The 21,839-nt window shown below is 36.1% G+C and overlaps 1 protein-coding gene across 1 annotated transcript; it reads left to right on the top strand.

Moving 5' to 3' along the window:
- Positions 1–10,636: 10,636 nt before the first annotated feature.
- LOC135150885 (uncharacterized) lies at positions 10,637–11,299 on the top strand (the record flags this gene model as incomplete). The annotated part of the gene is made up of 1 exon (XM_064088521.1): positions 10,637–11,299. A coding segment is annotated over exon 1 (663 nt), but the record flags the coding sequence as incomplete, so codon positions are not given.
- Between the last annotated feature and the right edge of the window lie 10,540 nt (positions 11,300–21,839).

Below are 21,839 nucleotides of genomic sequence, written 5' to 3'. Positions count from 1 at the left end.
TATATTTAAATATATGAGAATATATTTAAATATATGTGTATATATATGTTACTATATGTTTATATAAATATTATATATATGTATATATTTATATATACTTTTCTTTATATATATTTATGTTTATATTTATATTTATAAATAACTATATATATCTCTATATATATTTATATATATTTACATTTGTATTTACATATAATTATATATTATATATATATTTAAATATATGAGAATATATTTAAATATATGTACATATATTATTATATGTTCATATAAATAATATATATGTGTATATATATTTATATATACTTTTATTTATTAATATAATCACAACATAATATATTATATTATATATATTATGCATGCATGTGATGATGTCAGGTGTCTACTCTACCCTAGGGTTTGCATGTGCATGTGATGTCATGTGTCTACACCCAAACTAGGGTTTAATCGCAAGAAAGCTATACATACAAAAGATGAAAATAAAACTAAGGCACTACACAGTAGAGTCACACTGGGATGGATGGAGCGCAACTTATGAGAGGAGTGATAACAGGCACCATGGAATCTATCCTTGGCGCAAGTTGGCAACAGTGTGAATGTATACATATATGGCGCAAGTTTGTTTGGTACTTGGAATAATTTCTAAGTAAACACAAGCATCCCCTGTGGCGCAACTTCATGCGTGGCGCAACTTTTGGAGAGAGAACAGGGTGAGTGGTTACACTGATAAACTTTCAAGCGCAAGGTTAAAATAGAGATTTATCTAGTTGCGCCTGTTTCATGGTTTTCTATACACTACTGCATGTGGAAAGCGCAAGTTTAGTTACTTGTATAATTTCTAAGTACACCTCCCTCTCTGTTCCCTTGGCGCAACCTTTGACTGAAGTCAAGGCGCGACCTCAAGTCATGAGAGAGAACTGTGAAGAAGATGTCACTGTGGCGCAAGTACAAGGACTGGCAAAATATTCTAAGTTGAAGTTACTGGGGTGTACTAGCGCAAGTTCATTCTTGGCGCAAACTTTGATCGAGGAACAACCTTTGACTCTCAGATGAAGCGCAAGTTTGAGTTATATATGTGTGTATATATATACTCGGAGCAGGTTTGGCTTTATGGATTTAACCATGGTTAGTTAATGAGAAGTCTATAAATACTTGAGATGTGGGTTCATTATCAACACACACTCTTCACCACCTTTATGGTGGAATGGCTTTGTGCCTTGCACACTACTACACACAAATAAATCATAGCTTAGTTTTGTAATATATATATATATTTAGAAGCTAGGGTTTGTGAGTGTACGTAGTAGTAGCCATTGTAGCCAACCTTCGGGTTTGGATTTATAGCACCCTTCGAGGTATTTATCAATATACAGATATACTTTGGAAAATATTGTGTGTTGGTTCAATATTCTCATATCCTCAGAAACCGACCAGATATATATCCGGAACACGAAACCCATTACAGAACTGCAATTTGCTTATCTGCAAGATTCGAAAGAATTTTAAATTGTAGTGAGTATCGTATTCAACCCCCCCTTCTACGATACTTTGGACCTAACAAGTTTGTCGAGTCAACCCGCAGCTCTGTCTTCCATAAAGAAACCTCGGTTGGAAGCCCTGGAGACAACTGCAGCCTCATCCTTGCCTTCCCAAAAAGGCTTGGACTTGGAACAGGCAATGAAACAGTCTCTGGACTCATTCTCTCAACAGAATGATGCCATTGAAGTTGACCGTCCTGCCACGGTACCCTGTACAGAGTCAAGCACTGCGCTAGCACTCACGCTAGTGCAAGACCAAACAGATACACAGGTTACTATGTTTACTGATTGCACAGATTTTCAAAATCCAATTAATATGTATGAAAACTTTACTGATCGCACTTTCTTTAATGATCAGGAGGAACTTGGCAGCGTGCAAGTAAATCTGCCCTCGCAGGCATTCGGAGGACAATTTGTTCCTCCACTACCTTTGAACCCATCTCAGGGGACATTGGTAGTTTACACAGGTACAGCTGGAAGAGTGAATACTATGAGTGAAGAAAGGCAAACACCGAGCGATACACATGCACGTGAGGCTAGTGAAACAGCTTTGAGTGTACGTGAGGTGAGTGCACACACTAGCACAGCTCTGTTGGAGGAACAAATGGCTAAGCTGAAAGCTGAATTAGCCCGAATGATTGCAGAAAATGAGAAACTAAAGGGTGCACAGTTGGTGACCCTAGAAAAGAAAGCAGATGAAAGGCCATCCAGTTCTTCCAGGGATGAGCTTAAAGAAGAAATACATGAGTTGGCTGTCGAGATGAGATCTAACCATGCTTTTTATATGTCAAGATTTGATGATATCGACAGTAAACTTGATCAACTCCTCAGGAACTCAAAGTCAGATGCTGATACCTCCAGAGAGGATCCCTCAACTAAGGGGGAGAATAGAAGAGATAGAGGAGATGGAGACAAAGGTGACAGGGGCAATAGTTCGAATCAAAGTAACAAAGGGAATACTTCTGAATCTGCTCCTGACAATTCTGGAAAGTCTAAAGGCAAAGAGCCGGCACATCAATCTGAGAATGTCTTTAATTCTGATAACTATGATGATTTTCCACAAGACATGGATGATGATGACGTCTTCGATGCTACTTACCGTCAAGCAGAGGAAGAAGGCAAATTTGAGGAGAGCTATCTGTTTCAGGATGAAGAACCTGTTGACCCTGAACATGAAGAGAATGTCCGGAAGTTTAAAGCTGAGAATGAAGCTAGGAAGCGTAAGCTTCGTGATTACCAGAAACTTCTAGAGGACAAGTTGATAACTGAAGAGCAAATCAAGATAGAGAAGCAGAAAATCTATGATGCTGCGTGCAAGCAGAAGAATCTTGATATAAAAAGGAAAGTTGGAAAAAGCTGGGACATCGCAAAGAGGATTTTCAATGGACCTCAAAGGGAGTCTTTCAATGACAGAAAGTTCTTATCTCTGATCTACGATCTTCGAGAGGTAAACCCTGACGAGGATATCTTTATGCATGCCTTCGCTTTAGAAATTGATTACTTGACTGTTGGAGTCAATAACTTGCTAGAACAGTGGGAGCTGATTGTATATACACGGAGAAACGGTTCATTCAGATTATCTGTTGAATTTCTTAAATCCTTCTCTGTGTCTGAGCTCTGGGTACTTCGCAATAAGGTAAAGCGATGCTCCAACCTGAATGAACTTCTTCGTGACAAGCTGTTGGACTGTGCTGTCTTCAATAGTCCACAAGTTGTCAAAAATCCATACAGTATAAAGTTCATTCACAAGGAGCTCTTATGCACTGTCAATCTAAATGAGGAGGCTTTACCTAAGTATCCTGCTAAGCGTCTGGCTCTAGCATCCACTCTACTACGAACCAAGGGCTTCGCTTCTAAAGCCAAGTCTGATGCTGATGATGTGATTCTAGCTTACTGCACCCGAAGGAATATTTCTCAATATTTCCGGAGGATGAAGAATGTTACAAAGGCTCAGCCATCGGACTTCCAGGAAGACCCTGTAGAGATGGAAGTGTTACATCAACTGGCTCTGGCACGGGAACGTAAGAAGCGTGGTGAGTCCACTACATCAGAAGTGCCAACCAGAGAAGAACCATCAACTCCTGTCCTTCACAGTTCAGATATCGAAGAAGGAGAAGTTGATCTTTAGATTTGATAAGGAATTTGTAATATATGTTCAGTAAGAACATCCATATGTAATCTAATGTATTTGTTTGAATTCTGGTGAATGTTTAATGAAATACCAGAAACTTTTTGCTATTTACAATTCATGTTTAATCCTTTGTCTTATCAGTTAGTTGAGTTATCCTCTCGATAATTTGCATGTTATGTTAACAAACAAATAGGGGGAGATTGAAAGGCATATGTTAAGCCTATTTGTATTTAAGAGTATCAACTCAACTCTGATAAGAAAGAAAGTAAATTAGCAAGCACTATTGAAGGAATCCGTACGAAGAACGTCAAGTGATTTATTAAAATCATATGTCTGAAGAATTTCCGGATGCTGCTGCACACCACTGAAAGAAGTTCATTAATATGTTCAAGCCTCAGTGTACAAATAATATTTTGTAGCACGTCCAGAAGTCCAGAAGGTATAAAGTTTTAATACTTTATTTATTCAGAAGATTCCAAACTATTTCTACTTATGAAGAAGAACTACGAAGACAAAGACTCGATGAACAAGCCACTTCACAAATGTTTAATTGATAAAGAATATTTGATTCAGCTAGATACAGATGAACCAGACAGTACATTTGTGTGTCAGCTACTCAGATTAAATATTCTGCATCAACAATAGGTGGTCGTTCAATCAAGACAAAGGATCAGATCTTTTAAAAGGAAGTCAGAAGACCTGCTACTGAAGGCTGTGCTCAATATAATTATTCTTTTAATTTATTCACATCTCAAATAATTATATAAGTTATGTAATTTATTTATTAAATTGATTCACACTTGAATTAATTTAATTTATGAATTTATATGATTAATATAATTAAGTGAATAATTATTGAATTAATTATATTAAAGAAAATCAATTTATATTGATTTTGGGCACGGTATGACAATCATATAGATTGTCATACCGCCCCTGGAAGGTTCTGTTTTCAGGTGGCATGACAATGACTTGTTATGTCATACCGAAATTGTATTGGCATGACAATGACTTGTTATGTCATACCGAAATTGTATTGGCATGACAATGACTTGATATGTCATACCGAAATTGTATTGGCATGACAATGTCTTGTATTGTCATACCGAAATTGTCTTAGCATGACAATGTGATGGTATGTCATACCGAAGTAAAGTGGTATGACATTACCTTACATTGTCATACTGAATCAAACTTAACCTCCAAGTCATATGTCATGCTATGGATTGTCATACCGAAAATTGCAGCATGACAATGTCCTGTTATGTCATACCGATTTCTATTTCAGCATGACATAAGCTCACATTGTCATACTGATCTCTAGTATAGCATGACATTAGTTCACATTGTCATACTGATCTTTGTAGCATGGTCATACCAGCTTTGTCATACAAGTTCAAGTGATTTGCCTATAAATAGGCCATCACCTCTTCATTTGTAAATGTTCAAGCATTGTAAAAACTTTCAAGTTGTTTGTAACTTGCTATTCGTTATATCCACAGTTTTCTGTGCTTTGATCACTCGGTTGTTTTAATCACTAAACTAGAATACATCCTGTCGAATTTATTCTACGAAATTTAGTGGACATTAAAACGAACCATATTAATTATATAACAACTTAAAAATTGTTATATTAATTAATTTAAATCTGATTAACAAGTTAAACTCCTATCAGATTATTCCGCCGCGATTTTTTTGTGACGATTGTATTCAACCCCCCCTTCTACAATCGTTTCAGGACCTAACAACTTGTATCTTCATTCCAGACTCGTTTGAAACTGAAAATTACTTGTAGCTTCATTTTCGGTTGTTTGAAATTGGAATCAACTTCTAGTTTCATTCTTGACTCGTTTGTGCACGGAAACAATTTTTAGCTTCATTATTGACTAGACTGGAGTTGGAAACAACTTGTAGCTTCATTTTTGGTTGTTTGAAATTTGAATCAACTTGTACTTTCATTCTTGACTCGTTTGAGCCTGAAAACAACTTGTAGCTTCATTATTGACTAGATTGAAGTTGGAAACAAGTTGTAGTTTTATTCCAAACTCGTTTGAAATTGAAAACAACTTGTAGCTTCATTTTTGGTTGTTTGAAATTGGAATCAAATTGTAGTATTATTTTTGATTCGTTTGAGCTTGTAAACCACTTGGAGCTTCATTATTGACTAAATTGAAGTTGGAAACAACTTGCAGCTTAATTACAGCCTCATTTGAAGTTGAAAACAACTTGTAGTTTCATTTTTGGTTGTTTGAAATTGGAATCAACTTGTAGTTTCATTCTTGACTCGTTTGAGCTTGAAAACAACTTGTAGCTTTATTATTGACTAGATTGAAGTCGGAAACAACTTGTAGCTTCATTCTAGACTCGTTTGTACTGAAAATTACTTGTAGCTTCATTTTCGGTTGTTTTAAATTGGAATCAACTTGTAGTTTCATTCTTGACTCGTTTGTGCATGGAAACAATTTTTAGCTTCAATATCGACTAGACTGAAGTTGGAAACAACTTGCAGATTCATTCCAGACTCGTTTGAAGTTGAAAACAACTTGTAGCTTCATTTTCGGTTGTTTGAAATTGGAATCAACTTGTAGTTTCATTCTTGACTCGTTTGTGCATGGAAACATTTTTTAGCTTCATTATCGACTAGATTGAAGTTGGAAACAACTTGTAGATTCATTCCAGACTCGTTTGAAGTTTGAAACAACTTGTAGCTTCATTTTTGGTTGTTTGAAATTGGAATCAACTTGTAGTATTATTTTTGACTCGTTTGAGCTTGTAAACCACTTGGAGCTTCATTATTGACTACATTGAAGTTGAAAACAACTTGCAGCTTAATTCCAGACTCATTTGAAGTTGAAAACAACTTGTAGTTTCATTTTTGGTTGTTTGAAATTGGAATCAACTTGTAGTTTCATTCTTGACTCGTTTGAGCTTGAAAACAACTTGTAGCTTTATTATTAACTAGATTGAAGTCGGAAACAACTTGTAGCTTCATTCCAGACTCGTTTGAAACTGAAAATTACTTGTAGCTTCATTTTCGGTTGTTTAAAATTGGAATCAACTTGTAGTTTCATTCTTGACTCGTTTGTGCCTGGAAACAATTTTTAGCTTCATTATCAACTAGATTGAAGTTGGAAACAACTTGCAGATTCATTCCAGACTCGTTTGAAGTTGAAAACAACTTGTAGCTTCATTTTCGGTTGTTTGAAATTGGAATCAATTTGTAGTTTCATTCTTGACTCGTTTGAGCTTGAAAACAACTTGTGGCTTCATTTTTGGTTGTTTGAAATTGGAATTAACTTGTAGTTTCATTTTTGACTCGTTTGAGCTTGAAAACAACTTGTAGCTTTATTATTGACTAGATTGAAGTTGGAAACAACTTGTAGCTTCATTCTAGACTCATTTGAAGTTGAAAACAACTTGTAGCTTCATTTTCGGTTGTTTGAAATTGGAATCAACTTGTAGTTTCATTTTTGACTCGTTTGAGTTTGAAATCAACTTGTAGCTTTATTATTGACTAGATTGAAGTTGGAAACAACTTGTAGCTTCATTCCAGACTCGTTTGAAACTAACAATTACTTTTAGCTTCATTTTCGGCTGTTTGAAATTGGAATCAACTTGTAGTTTCATTCTTGACTCGTTTGTGCATGGAAACAATTTTTAGCTTCATTATCGACTAGATTGAAGTTGGAAACAACTTGTAGATTCATTTCAGACTCGTTTGAAGTTGAAAACAACTTGTAGCTTCATTTTTGGTTGTTTGAAATTGGAATCAACTTGTAGTTTCATTCTTGACTCGTTTGAGCTTGAAAACAACTTGTAGCTTTATTATTGACTAGATTGAAGTCGGAAACAACTTGTAGCTTCATTCCAGACTCGTTTGAAACTGAAAATTACTTGTAGCTTCATTTTCGGTTGTTTAAAAATGGAATCAACTTGTTGTATCATTCTTGACTCGTTTGTGCACAGAAACAATTTTTAGCTTCATTATCGACTAGATTGAAGTTGGAAACAACTTGTAGATTCATTCCAGACTCGTTTGAAGTTGAAAACAACTTGTAGCTTCATTTTCGGTTGTTTGAAATTGGAATCAACTTGTAGTTTCATTCTTGACTCGTTTGAGCTTGAAAACAACTTGTAGCTTTATTATTGACTAGATTGAAGTCGGAAACAACTTGTAGCTTCATTCCAGACTCGTTTGAAACTGAAAATTACTTGTAGCTTCATTTTCGGTTGTTTGAAATTGGAATTAACTTGTAGTTTCATTCTTGACTCGTTTGTGCACAGAAACAATTTTTAGCTTCATTATCGACTAGATTGAAGTTGGAAACTGTTAGGGTTATACTGAAATATTCGTTTGAAGTATATAACAATTATTTGAGAATCTTCAATGCATGTTTTCACATTGTCTGTATATTATATATTGTAGACAATCTAGTATCAAATGGGATAGCAGAAGATTAGATTGTCAGACTCCTTATATAATATAATAAAGGTTCACAGTCGAGGTGGTGTTAGACAAACCACTGGAACGGCTGAAGTATTATTTGGAAATATTTTATCTTGACTATTGAATAATACTTATATACTTTGTGTATATTGAACGGGATCAAAATAGTAGAATAATTGTTTCTTTAATTCTGACAATAAAGAACTAAGATTCTATGATGTTATTAATGCTTAAGTTCTTAATCCGGATATAGTGATTGACACTTGTATTTAATGCACATGCCTTGACTCATAAATTAAGTAATTTATTTTAAATTACGAATTTATGTATTGGGCAATGACATTATATACAGAGTGGGATATTGACTATAAAAGGAAACCGTGTCCGAAAAATATATTCGGGTGATGATGTCCTCTTGAAAGCTCATAAAGATAATTATGCTTTAGTCCTGCAGGCAGATTTGTTCTTGCATAATTATAAGGTTGAGTGGATGATCAAGGATAAAAGATATTGATTAAATTAATTGTCAGAAATTAATTTAATTAATGGACATGCGATATCTTAAACATGGGGAATTTATAAGCAATTAATATGGGAGCCGAATTAAATAATTAATTTACGGAATTAGGAAAGGTAGTGCAAATATTAGTTCTTTAGTGGATAGAATTAATATTTAATGACATTGGGCCTGGCCCGGAATGTCATTGGAAGGCCTGACCTAATGATCCATGATCCCTGCTGTAGCCTATATATATTCTCGTTCTCCTAAAGCTGAAAGACACACCAAAACGAATTAATCCTAGAGTCAGAGAGAGGCAGACGTTTTTCTCAAGGAGACAGCTAGGGTTTTGGGTTTTCGGAGCTTTAAGGAGAGGCACACCTTGGGAGATCGAAGGCCACACTTCGTCCAAGGAGAATCAAGGAATACAGTAGAAGAAGTGGATTTGAATCGCTTGCGCCGTAGCGATTAAGGTTAATATACTGTTCGAACTTTTAATTAATATCATAAAACGCAGGACCAAGGTCCGATTGTTCCTACAATGGCATCAGAGCCAGGTTGCGGTTCTGCGATTTATGATATGTAGTCCATGTCATGATTATATATGCATGTATATAGTGATTCTGTGATGCAGGTCGTTGTCCACTATTATGGCCGTGTTTTAAGTATTCTGTTATGTTTGGATTCCACGTGGTTTATCGTGGCTGTTGTAAATCACGAGGGTTGATCGTGATAGTTTAATCTTGTAATTCAATTTGTAATTGTTTTAGATTATGATCTGATGTAATAGAATAGGCTGGTTCGCCTGTACAATTTGTATGTAATTGTTTGATCAACGGGGCTGCAAGAAACAGAGATCTTCCGCTGCTGCGATCTGTTGCCGCTGCTATTTAGGGTAACTTTTGCATACGATGTCCGATTTGGGCGCATAATACCTTTTCGGGGACGGCAGAACTAGACGGACAGGCTCCAAATGGACGTAGTCCATTTGGTGCAGTTTTTCAGGGCGTTCTGAGGCTGTTTAGGCCTCCAAACGGGCTCTCGAAGATTTTCGGAATTTTTCGAAGGATGATTTCGAAGCTGTTTTTCCGGGGCCATAATAGTGGATGTGTTTCATTATGTTTTACATAATTTCTGCCTTTTCTTGATTATTGCTACTATGTGTTTCTTGTCTGTGTTGTTATGCCATGTGATACTAACCCTTCGCATGCTAGAATGACATGGACATAGGGATGTTTTTAATTAATGCTTTAATCATGCTAGTATGCTGCCATGTTATGTGTTCTTTATGTTGCTATAACCATGATAGTATGCATGTGGACTTCGAAGAAATAACATAGGGCGATGCATCTAGATTAAAATCCTCAAAGTAAATTCTAAGTGGGAGAGGGAGTTAATATGGTATTAAATCCCATGGTCTCCATCATTGTTTGTATGTAATTTAACATATAAGGCGAATATAAATTATGTATACGTCACCCATCGTGGCATGTAATTTATGGTGCCTAGAATGTTATAGATATTACTGGAACAAACTTCTTGAATTAATACGAATAGATACGAATTTTCTTTATCTCTGATTTGGGGCGATTTCTAAGGCTTATGGGTATTAAGTGAGACCGATGTGACTCCTCCACTGCCTAGAAGTCAAACCAGACACGAATATTGAATTGAAGTATTCTATTCGAGAAATATTGGAAGGTATACATGCCGCCCATCGTGGCGTACCAAGTTCCATAGGTTTCAGGTAATTTAAGATTTGATGATGGTATACACTTAGCTATGAAAAATAATATAGACCACCCCAACGTGGCTTATTGTTTAGTAATAGGACCGAAGTAACGTTTAAACAAATTTAGGTGGTATACATGTCACCCATCGTGACGTACCAGAAACTTATGGTGTTTAAACGTTAGTGCATTTAATTTTAATAATTGTTAGAGGAACCAATAGGACTTAATTTTTTATGCACCCTTCTTTATGTGTAATGTGATTTTTTCATGCATGATTCTCAGGATATAATGGGGTTTAATCCACTGTTCACCATACTTAAGGATAACAAACTTACCGGACCTAACTATATTGAATGGAAACGTAATTTGGACATTGTGTTGACTGCTGAGGAGTACAAGTTTTGCACTTATGAACCCAAGCCTGAGCAGCCCGCTGCTGATGCTTCTGATGAGGAGAAAGAGTATTATAAGCGGTGGACAAAGGCTGATGAGATGTCGCGATGTTACATTCTGGCAGCAATGTCGGGTGTTTTGCAGCATCAGCATCAGGCTATGGCCACTGCTTCGGATATGCTCTTTAATCTCAAGGAACTTTTTGGAGATCAGAATAGGGCTGCTAGGCAAGTAGCCATGAAGGCTTTAATGAACACTCAGATGGCTGAAGGTACACCTGTAAGGGATCATGTTCTCAAGATGATGTCACATCTGAATGAGATAGAGATCCTTGGTGCAGAGCTTGACGGGGAAACCCAGATTGACATTGTCCTTATGAGCTTGCCCAAGAGTTTTGAGCAGTTCCGCTTGAATTACAACATGAACAAGAGGCAGTATAGTCTTGCGGAACTGCTGACAGAACTTCAGGCAGCTGAAGGATTATTTCGCCAGAGTGTTCAAGTGAATGTGGCTGAGAAAGGTTCTTCCTCTAAGCCGAAAGGCAATAAGAAGAAGAAAAAGGCTCAGACACAGCAAGCTGTGAAGGCAGTGGGGGTTCAAGGTGGTGTGAAAAAGCCTAAGGGGAAGTGCTACCGGTGCAAGCAGTCGGGTCACTGGAAAAAGGATTGTCCTCTTCCTAAGAAGACAAACAATACTGGTATGTCTCTTTCTCTAGTTACAGAAACATTTATAGCGGCTATATCTACGAGCACTTGGTGTGTAGATACTGGAGCCACTGATCATGTTTGTAACTCTATGCAGGGGTTCCAGCAATCCAGAATGCTTAGAGATGGCGAGATATACGTGTTCATGGGAGATGCTACGAAAGTAGCAGTAGTTGCAGTAGGAGTTATTCATTTATCTTTTGGTTCTGATAGGATTTTGGTTTTGAACAATTGTCTTTATGTACCTTCTTTTAGAAGGAATTTGATTTCGGTTTCTAAACTTGCTATGGATGGTTATAATGTTTGTTTGGATCGTAATGTTTCTATTATGATGAATAAACGGATTATATGTTCTGGTACATTGCAAGACAATTTGTATATAATTAATCCTAGTCAACCCGCACTGCAACTACAACATAGGGTATTGAACAACACATCTTCTACCTCTAATAAAAGAAAGGAACCTTCTAGTTTGAACCAAACATATCTTTGGCACTTGAGATTAGGTCATATTAACTTGAGGAGGATTCAAAGACTGGTAGTAGACGGGCCTTTAGGCTCATTGGCAGTGGAGCCATTTCCAGTTTGTGAATCCTGCTTGGAAGGTAAAATGACCAAAAGGCCTTTTAAGGCAAAGGGGAATAGAGCCAAAGAAGTGTTAGGATTGGTTCACTCTGATTTATGTGGACCTATGAATATCCAAGCAAGAGGTGGTTATGAGTATTTCGTCACTTTTATTGATGATTATTCTAGATATGGATACGTTTATTTGTTGCACCGTAAGTCTGAGTGCTTTGAGAAATTCAAAGAGTACAAAGCTAAAACGGAGAAGCGACATAATAAAAGTATCAAGTCACTACGATCTGATCGTGGTGGCGAATACTTGCTTGGGGAATTCAGGGAATATTTATCAGAGAATGGGATAGAATCCCAGTTGACTACACCAGGCACACCCCAGCAGAACGGTGTAGCAGAGAGAAGGAACCAGACTCTTTTAGAGAGTGTTAGATCGATGATGAGTTATTCAGATTTACCCAAGTCCTTTTGGGGACATGCCTTAGAGACAGCAGCTTATCTTCTGAACTTAGTACCTTCTAAGTCGGTTCCTAAAACCCCTTTAGAATTGTGGACCGGGGACAAACCGAGTCTGAGACACATTCGGATATGGGGTTGTCCAGCACATGTGCTGAACAAGAACGCGACTAAGCTAGAATCTCGTACTGAAGTAAAGCTGTTTGTAGGCTACCCCATGGGAACAAAAGGTTATTTATTTTATAGTCCTAAGGATCGGGATGTCACTGTTAGCACCAATGCAAGATTCTTAGAGGAAGACTATATAATGAATCACAAACCCATGAGTAGTATCGTTTTAGAGGAATTAGTGGGAGGGACGAATAATGAACCTGTAGTACAAGTAGAACAACCACAGCAGACTGTGCAACCGGTCACTAATACCGCACCAGTTCCTCGTCGTAGTGGGAGGGTTGTTCGACAGCCCGACAGATTCATGTTTTTGGGAGAGTCTTCGGACTTGGTCTCTGGTGAACATGATGATGATCCCCGGACATACGAAGAGGCAATACAGGACAAAGATGCAAGTCTTTGGCAAAAGGCAATGGATTCTGAGATGGAATCAATGTATTCTAATCAGGTCTGGGAGCTCGTGGAACCACCCAAAGGTGTAAAACCTATTGGATGTAAGTGGGTCTACAAGAAAAAGAGGGGATCAGACAAAAAGGTGAAAGCCTGGAAAGCAAGACTTGTTGCGAAAGGGTATACTCAGAAAGTAGGTATCGATTATGAGGAAACCTTTTCGCCAGTAGTCATGCTTAAGTCAATCCGTATTCTTTTATCTATAGCAGCTCATCTCGATTATGAGATTTGGCAAATGGATGTCAAGACAGCTTTCCTTAATGGAAATCTTGAGGAAACCATCTATATGCAGCAACCAGAGGGATTCATTAAAGAAGGCCAAGAGCATCTTGTTTGTAAGCTGAAGAGGTCTATTTATGGACTTAAACAAGCTTCTAGGTATTGGAACATTCGCTTTGATCAGGCAGTCCAGTCATATGGATTTGATCAATGTCCAAGCGAAGCATGCGTGTATAAGAGATGTGAGGGAAATGCAGTGGTTTTTCTAGTGCTTTATGTTGATGACATTTTACTCATTGGAAACAATGTTAAGATGTTGTCTTCAATAAAGGCATGGTTGTTCAAACAATTTGAAATGAAGGACTTAGGTGAAGCAGCATACATCCTTGGGATCAAACTTATAAGGGATCGCAAGAAAAGGATGTTGGCTTTATTTCAGGAGCCCTACATAGATGACGTATTAGCTCGTTTTAACATGCAGGACTCCAAGAAGGGTAATTTACCCTTCAGACATGGAGTTACTCTATCAAAGAGGCAGTGTCCTTCGACACCTAAGGAGATAGAGAACATGAAGGCAGTTCCTTATGCTTCGGCATGTGGGAGCCTAATGTATGCAATGTTATGTACGAGGCCTGATATCTGTTTTGCCGTGGGCATGGTTAGCAGATACCAGTCGAACCCAGGACAAGAACATTGGAGTGCTGTAAAAGCAATACTCAAGTACCTGCGAAGGACTAAGGAGTATATGCTGGTTTACAAGTCCTCTGATTTAGTGCCTCTGGGATATACTGATTCGGATTTCCAGACAGATAAGGATAAGAGAAAGTCCACCTCGGGATGTGTTTTTACTTTGGGAGGTGGAGCCGTAATATGGAGGAGTGTGAAGCAGAAATGCATCGCGGACTCAACCATGGAAGCCGAATATGTGGCAGCCTCGGAGGCAGCCAAAGAGGCTATATGGTTCCGAAACTTCCTGCTGGATTTGGATGTGGTTCCTAATCTGCCACAGCAGATCACGATTTATTGTGATAACACTGGTGCTGTGGCGAATACCAAGGAACCGCGGGCCCATAAGGCAGCGAAACACATAGAGCGTAAGTATCACCTCATACGACAGTTCGTTAAGCGAGGAGATATCATTGTGGCTGACATAGCATCGAAGGATAACCGGGCAGATCCTTTCACGAAGAGCTTACCAGCTAAGGCTTTTGAGGAGCACGTGGAAGCGATAGGAGTCAGATACTTTGCCACATAGTTATATATAGTTGGTAGTGGATTGCTTGTAATAGACACTGATATACTCAAAGAATATCTTGAGTATAAGTGGGAGATTGTTAGGGTTATACTGAAATATTCGTTTGAAGTATATAACAATTATTTGAGAATCTTCAATGCATGTTTTCACATTGTCTGTATATTATATATTGTAGACAATCTAGTATCAAATGGGATAGCAGAAGATTAGATTGTCAGACTCCTTATATAATATAATAAAGGTTCACAGTCGAGGTGGTGTTAGAAAAACCACTGGAACGGCTGAAGTATTATTTGGAAATAGTTTATCTTGACTATTGAATAATACTTATATACTTTGTGTATATTGAACGGGATCAAAATAGTAGAATAATTGTTTCTTTAATTCTGACAATAAAGAACTAAGATTCTATGATGTTATTAATGCTTAAGTTCTTAATCCGGATATAGTGATTGACACTTGTATTTAATGCACATGCCTTGACTCATAAATTAAGTAATTTATTTTAAATTACGAATTTATGTATTGGGCAATGACATTATATACAGAGTGGGATATTGACTATAAAAGGAAACCGTGTCCGAAAAATATATTCGGGTGATGATGTCCTCTTGAAAGCTCATAAAGATAATTATGCTTTAGTCCTGCAGGCAGATTTGTTCTTGCATAATTATAAGGTTGAGTGGATGATCAAGGATAAAAGATATTGATTAAATTAATTGTCAGAAATTAATTTAATTAATGGACATGCGATATCTTAAACATGGGGAATTTATAAGCAATTAATATGGGAGCCGAATTAAATAATTAATTTACGGAATTAGGAAAGGTAGTGCAAATATTAGTTCTTTAGTGGATAGAATTAATATTTAATGACATTGGGCCTGGCCCGGAATGTCATTGGAAGGCCTGACCTAATGATCCATGATCCCTGCTGTAGCCTATATATATTCTCGTTCTCCTAAAGCTGAAAGACACACCAAAACGAATTAATCCTAGAGTCAGAGAGAGGCAGACGTTTTTCTCAAGGAGACAGCTAGGGTTTTGGGTTTTCGGAGCTTTAAGGAGAGGCACACCTTGGGAGATCGAAGGCCACACTTCGTCCAAGGAGAATCAAGGAATACAGTAGAAGACGTGGATTTGAATCGCTTGCGCCGTAGCGATTAAGGTTAATATACTGTTCGAACTTTTAATTAATATCATAAAACGCAGGACCAAGGTCCGATTGTTCCTACAGAAACAACTTGTAGATTCATTCCAGACTCGTTTGAAGTTGAAAACAACTTGTAGCTTCATTTTCGGCTGTTTGAAATTGGAATCAACTTGTAGTTTCATTCTTGACTTGTTTGTGCACGGAAACATTTTTAGCTTCATTATCGACTAGATTGAAGTTGGAAACAACTTGTAGATTCATTCCAGACTCGTTTGAAGTTTGAAACAACTTGTAGCTTCATTTTTGGTTGTTTAAAATTGGAATCAACTTGTAGTATTATTTTTGACTCGTTTGAGCTTGTAAACCACTTGGAGCTTCATTATTGACTACATTGAAGTTGAAAACAACTTGCAGCTTAATTCCAGACTCATTTGAAGTTGAAAACAACTTGTAGTTTCATTTTTGGTTGTTTGAAATTGGAATCAACTTGTAGTTTCATTCTTGACTCGTTTGAGCTCGAAAACAACTTGTAGCTTTATTATTAACTAGATTGAAGTTGGAAACAACTTGTAGCTTCATTCCAGACTCGTTTGAAACTGAAAATTACTTGTAGCTTCATTTTCGGTTGTTTGAAATTGGAATCAACTTGTAGTTTCATTCTTGACTCGTTTGAGTTTGAAATCAACTTGTAGCTTTATTATTGACTAGATTGAAGTTGGAAACAACTTGTAGCTTCATTCCAGACTCGTTTGAAACTAACAATTACTTTTAGCTTCATTTTCGGCTGTTTGAAATTGGAATCAACTTGTAGTTTCATTCTTGACTCGTTTGTGCATGGAAACAATTTTTAGCTTCATTATCGACTAGATTGAAGTTGGAAACAACTTGTAGATTCATTTCAGACTCGTTTGAAGTTGAAAACAACTTGTAGCTTCATTTTTGGTTGTTTGAAATTGGAATCAACTTGTAGTTTCATTCTTGACTCGTTTCAGCTTGAAAACAACTTGTAGCTTTATTATTGACTAGATTGAAGTCGGAAACAACTTGTAGCTTCATTCCAGACTCGTTTGAAACTGAAAATTACTTGTAGCTTCATTTTCGGTTGTTTAAAAATTGAATCAACTTGTTGTATCATTCTTGACTCGTTTGTGCACAGAAACAATTTTTAGCTTCATTATCGACTAGATTGAAGTTGGAAACAACTTGTAGATTCATTCCAGACTCGTTTGAAGTTGAAAACAACTTGTAGCTTCATTTTCGGTTGTTTGAAATTGGAATCAACTTGTAGTTTCATTCTTGACTCGTTTGAGCTTGAAAACAACTTGTAGCTTTATTATTGACTAGATTGAAGTCGGAAACAACTTGTAGCTTCATTCCAGACTCGTTTGAAACTGAAAATTACTTGTAGCTTCATTTTCGGTTGTTTGAAATTGGAATTAACTTGTAGTTTCATTCTTGACTCGTTTGTGCACAGAAACAATTTTTAGCTTCATTATCGACTAGATTGAAGTTGGAAACAACTTGTAGATTCATTCCAGACTCGTTTGAAGTTGAAAACAACTTGTAGCTTTATTTTCGGCTGTTTGAAATTGGAATCAACTTGTAGTTTCATTCTTGACTTGTTTGTGCACGGAAACATTTTTAGCTTCATTATCGACTAGATTGAAGTTGGAAACAACTTGTAGATTCATTCCAGACTCGTTTGAAGTTTGAAACAACTTGTAGCTTCATTTTTGGTTGTTTAAAATTGGAATCAACTTGTAGTATTATTTTTGACTCGTTTGAGCTTGTAAACCACTTGGAGCTTCATTATTGACTACATTGAAGTTGAAAACAACTTGCAGCTTAATTCCAGACTCATTTGAAGTTGAAAACAACTTGTAGTTTCATTTTTGGTTGTTTGAAATTGGAATCAACTTGTAGTTTCATTCTTGACTCGTTTGAGCTTGAAAACAACTTGTAGCTTTATTATTAACTAGATTGAAGTTGGAAACAACTTGTAGCTTCATTCCAGACTCGTTTGAAACTGAAAATTACTTGTAGCTTCATTTTCGGTTGTTTGAAATTGGAATCAACTTGTAGTTTCATTCTTGACTCGTTTGTGCATGGAAACAATTTTTAGCTTCATTATTCACTAGATTGAAGTTGGAAACAACTTGCAGATTCATTCCAGACTCGTTTGAAGTTGAAAACAACTTGTAGCTTCATTTTCGGTTGTTTAAAATTGGAATCAATTTGTAGTTTCATTCTTGACTCGTTTGAGCTTGAAAACAACTTGTGGCTTCATTTTTGGTTGTTTGAAATTGGAATTAACTTGTAGTTTCATTTTTGACTCGTTTGAGCTTGAAAACAACTTGTAGCTTTGTTATTGACTAGATTGAAGTTGGAAACAACTTGTAGCTTCATTCTAGACTCCTTTGAAGTTGAAAACAACTTGTAGCTTCATTTTCGGTTGTTTGAAATTGGAATCAACTTGTAGTTTCATTTTTGACTCGTTTGAGCTTGAAATCAACTTGTAGCTTTATTATTGACTAGATTGAAGTTGGAAACAACTTGTAGCTTCATTCCAGACTCGTTTGAAACTAAAAATTACTTTTAGCTTCATTTTCAGCTGTTTGAAATTGGAATCAACTTGTAGTTTCATTCTTGACTCGATTGTGCATGGAAACAATTTTTAGCTTCATTATCGACTAGATTGAAGTTGGAAACAACTTGTAGATTCATTTCAGACTCGTTTGAAGTTGAAAACAACTTGTAGCTTCATTTTCGGTTGTTTGAAATTGGAATCAACTTGTAGTTTCATTCTTGACTCGTTTGAGCTTAAAAACAACTTGTAGCTTTATTAATGACTAGATTGAAGTCGGAAACAACTTGTAGCTTCATTCCAGACTCGTTTGAAACTGAAAATTACTTGTAACTTCATTTTCGGTTGTTTGAAATTGGAATCAACTTGTAGTTTCATTCTTGACTCGTTTGTGCACAGAAACAATTTTTAGCTTCATTATCGACTAGATTGAAGTTGGAAACAACTTGTAGATTCATTCCAGACTCGTTTGAAGTTGAAAACAACTTGTAGCTTCATTTTCGGTTGTTTGAAATTGGAATCAACTTGTAGTTTCATTCTTGACTCGTTTGTGCATGGAAACATTTTTTAGCTTCATTATCGACTAGATTGAAGTTGGAAACAACTTGTAGATTCATTCCAGACTCGTTTGAAGTTTGAAACAACTTGTAGCTTCATTTTTGGTTGTTTGAAATTGGAATCAACTTGTAGTATTATTTTTGACTCGTTTGAGCTTGTAAACCACTTGGAGCTTCATTATTGACTACATTGAAGTTGAAAACAACTTGCAGCTTAATTCCAAACTCATTTGAAGTTGAAAACAACTTGTAGTTTCATTTTTGGTTGTTTGAAATTGGAATCAACTTGTAGTTTCATTCTTGACTAGTTTGAGCTTGAAAACAACTTGTAGCTTTATTATTAACAAGATTGAAGTCGGAAACAACTTGTAGCTTCATTCCAGACTCGTTTGAAACTGAAAATTACTTGTAGCTTCATTTTCGGTTGTTTTAAATTGGAATCAACTTGTAATTTCATTCTTGACTCGTTTGTGCATGCAAACAATTTTTAGCTTCATTATCGACTAGATTGAAGTTGGAAACAACTTGCAGATTCATTCCAGACTCGTTTGAAGTTGAAAACAACTTGTAGCTTCATTTTCGGTTGTTTGAAATTGGAATCAACTTGTAGTTTCATTCTTGACTCGTTTGAGCTTGAAAACAACTTGTGGCTTCATTTTTGGTTGTTTGAAATTGGAATTAACTTGTAGTTTCATTTTTGACTCGTTTGAGCTTGAAATCAACTTGTAGCTTTATTATTGACTAGATTGAAGTTGGAAACAACTTGTACCTTCATTCTAGACTCATTTGAAGTTGAAAACAACTTGTAGCTTCATTTTCGGTTGTTTGAAATTGGAATCAACTTGTAGTTTCATTTTTGACTCGTTTGAACTTGAAATCAACTTGTAGCTTTATTATTGACTAGATTGAAGTTGGAAACAACTTGTAGCTTCATTCCAGACTCGTTTGAAACTAACAATTACTTTTAGCTTCATTTTCGGCTGTTTGAAATTGGAATCAACTTGTAGTTTCATTCTTGACTCGTTTGTGCATGGGAACAATTTTTAGCTTCATTATCGACTAGATTGAAGTTGGAAACAACTTGTAGATTCATTTCAGACTCGTTTGAAGTTTAAAACAACTTGTAGCTTCATTCTCGGTTGTTTGAAATTGGAATCAACTTGTAGTTTCATTCTTGACTCGTTTGAGCTTGAAAACAACTTGTAGCTTTATTATTGACTAGATTGAAGTCGGAAACAACTTGTAGCTTCATTCCAGACTCGTTTGAAACTGAAAATTACTTGTAGCTTCATTTTCGGTTGTTTGAAATTGGAATCAACTTGTAGTTTCATTCTTGACTCGTTTGTGCACAGAAACAATTTTTAGCTTCATTATCGACTATATTGAAGTTGGGAACAACTTGTAGATTCATTCCAGACTCGTTTGAAGTTGAAAACAACTTGTAGCTTCATTTTCGGTTGTTTGAAATTGGAATCAACTTGTAGTTTCATTCTTGACTCGTTTGTGCATGGAAACATTTTTTAGCTTCATTATCGACTAGATTGAAGTTGGAAACAACTTGTAGATTCATTCCAGACTCGTTTGAAGTTTGAAACAACTTGTAGCTTCATTTTTGGTTGTTTGAAATTGGAATCAACTTGTAGTATTATTTTTGACTCGTTTGAGCTTGTAAACCACTTGGAGCTTCATTATTGACTACATTGAAGTTGAAAACAACTTGCAGCTTAATTCCAGACTCATTTGAAGTTGAAAACAACTTGTAGTTTCATTTTTGATTGTTTGAAATTGGAATCAACTTGTAGTTTCATTCTTGACTTGTTTGAGCTTGAAAACAACTTGTAGCTTTATTATTAACTAGATTGAAGTCGGAAACAACTTGTAGCTTCATTCCAGACTCGTTTGAAACTGAAAATTACTTGTAGCTTCATTTTCGGTTGTTTTAAATTGGAATCAACTTGTAGTTTCATTCTTGACTCGTTTGTGCATGGAAACAATTTTTAGCTTCATTATCGACTAGATTGAAGTTGGAAACAACTTGCAGATTCATTCCAGACTCGTTTGAAGTTGAAAACAACTTGTAGCTTCATTTTCGGTTGTTTGAAATTGGAATCAACATGTAGTTTCATTCTTGACTCGTTTGAGCTTGAAAACAACTTGTGGCTTCATTTTTGGTTGTTTGAAATTGGAATTAACTTGTAGTTTCATTGTTGACTCATTTGAGCTTGAAAACAACTTGTAGCTTTATTATTGACTAGATTGAAGTTGGAAACAACTTGTAGCTTCATTCTAGACTCATTTGAAGTTGAAAACAACTTGTAGCTTCATTTTCGGTTGTTTGAAATTGGAATCAACTTGTAGTTTCATTTTTGACTCGTTTGAGCTTGAAATCAACTTGTAGCTTTATTATTGACTAGATTGAAGTTGGAAACAACTTGTAGCTTCATTCCAGACTCATTTGAAACTAACAATTACTTTTAGCTTCATTTTCGGCTGTTTGAAATTGGAATCAACTTGTAGTTTCATTCTTGACTCGTTTGGGCATGGAAACAATTTTTAGCTTCATTATCGACTAGATTGAAGTTGGAAACAACTTGTAGATTCATTTCAGACTCGTTTGAAGTTGAAAACAACTTGCAGCTTCATTTTCGGTTGTTTGAAATTGGAATCAACTTGTAGTTTCATTCTTGACTCGTTTGAGCTTGAAAACAACTTGTAGCTTTATTATTGACTAGATTGAAGTCGGAAACAACTTGTAGCTTCATTCCAGACTCGTTTGAAGCTGAAAATTACTTGTAGCTTCATTTTCGGTTGTTTGAAATTGGAATCAACTTGTAGTTTCATTCTTGACTCGTTTGTGCACAGAAACAATTTTTAGCTTCATTATCGACTAGATTGAAGTTGGAAACAACTTGTAGATTCATTCCAGACTCGTTTGAAGTTGAAAACAACTTGTAGCTTCATTTTTGGTTGTTT

Source organism: Daucus carota, chromosome 2 (genome assembly GCF_001625215.2).
Source record: "Daucus carota subsp. sativus chromosome 2, DH1 v3.0, whole genome shotgun sequence".
NCBI classification, from domain to species: domain Eukaryota; kingdom Viridiplantae; phylum Streptophyta; class Magnoliopsida; order Apiales; family Apiaceae; genus Daucus; species Daucus carota.
This window is presented reverse-complemented; position numbering and strand designations above follow the sequence as displayed.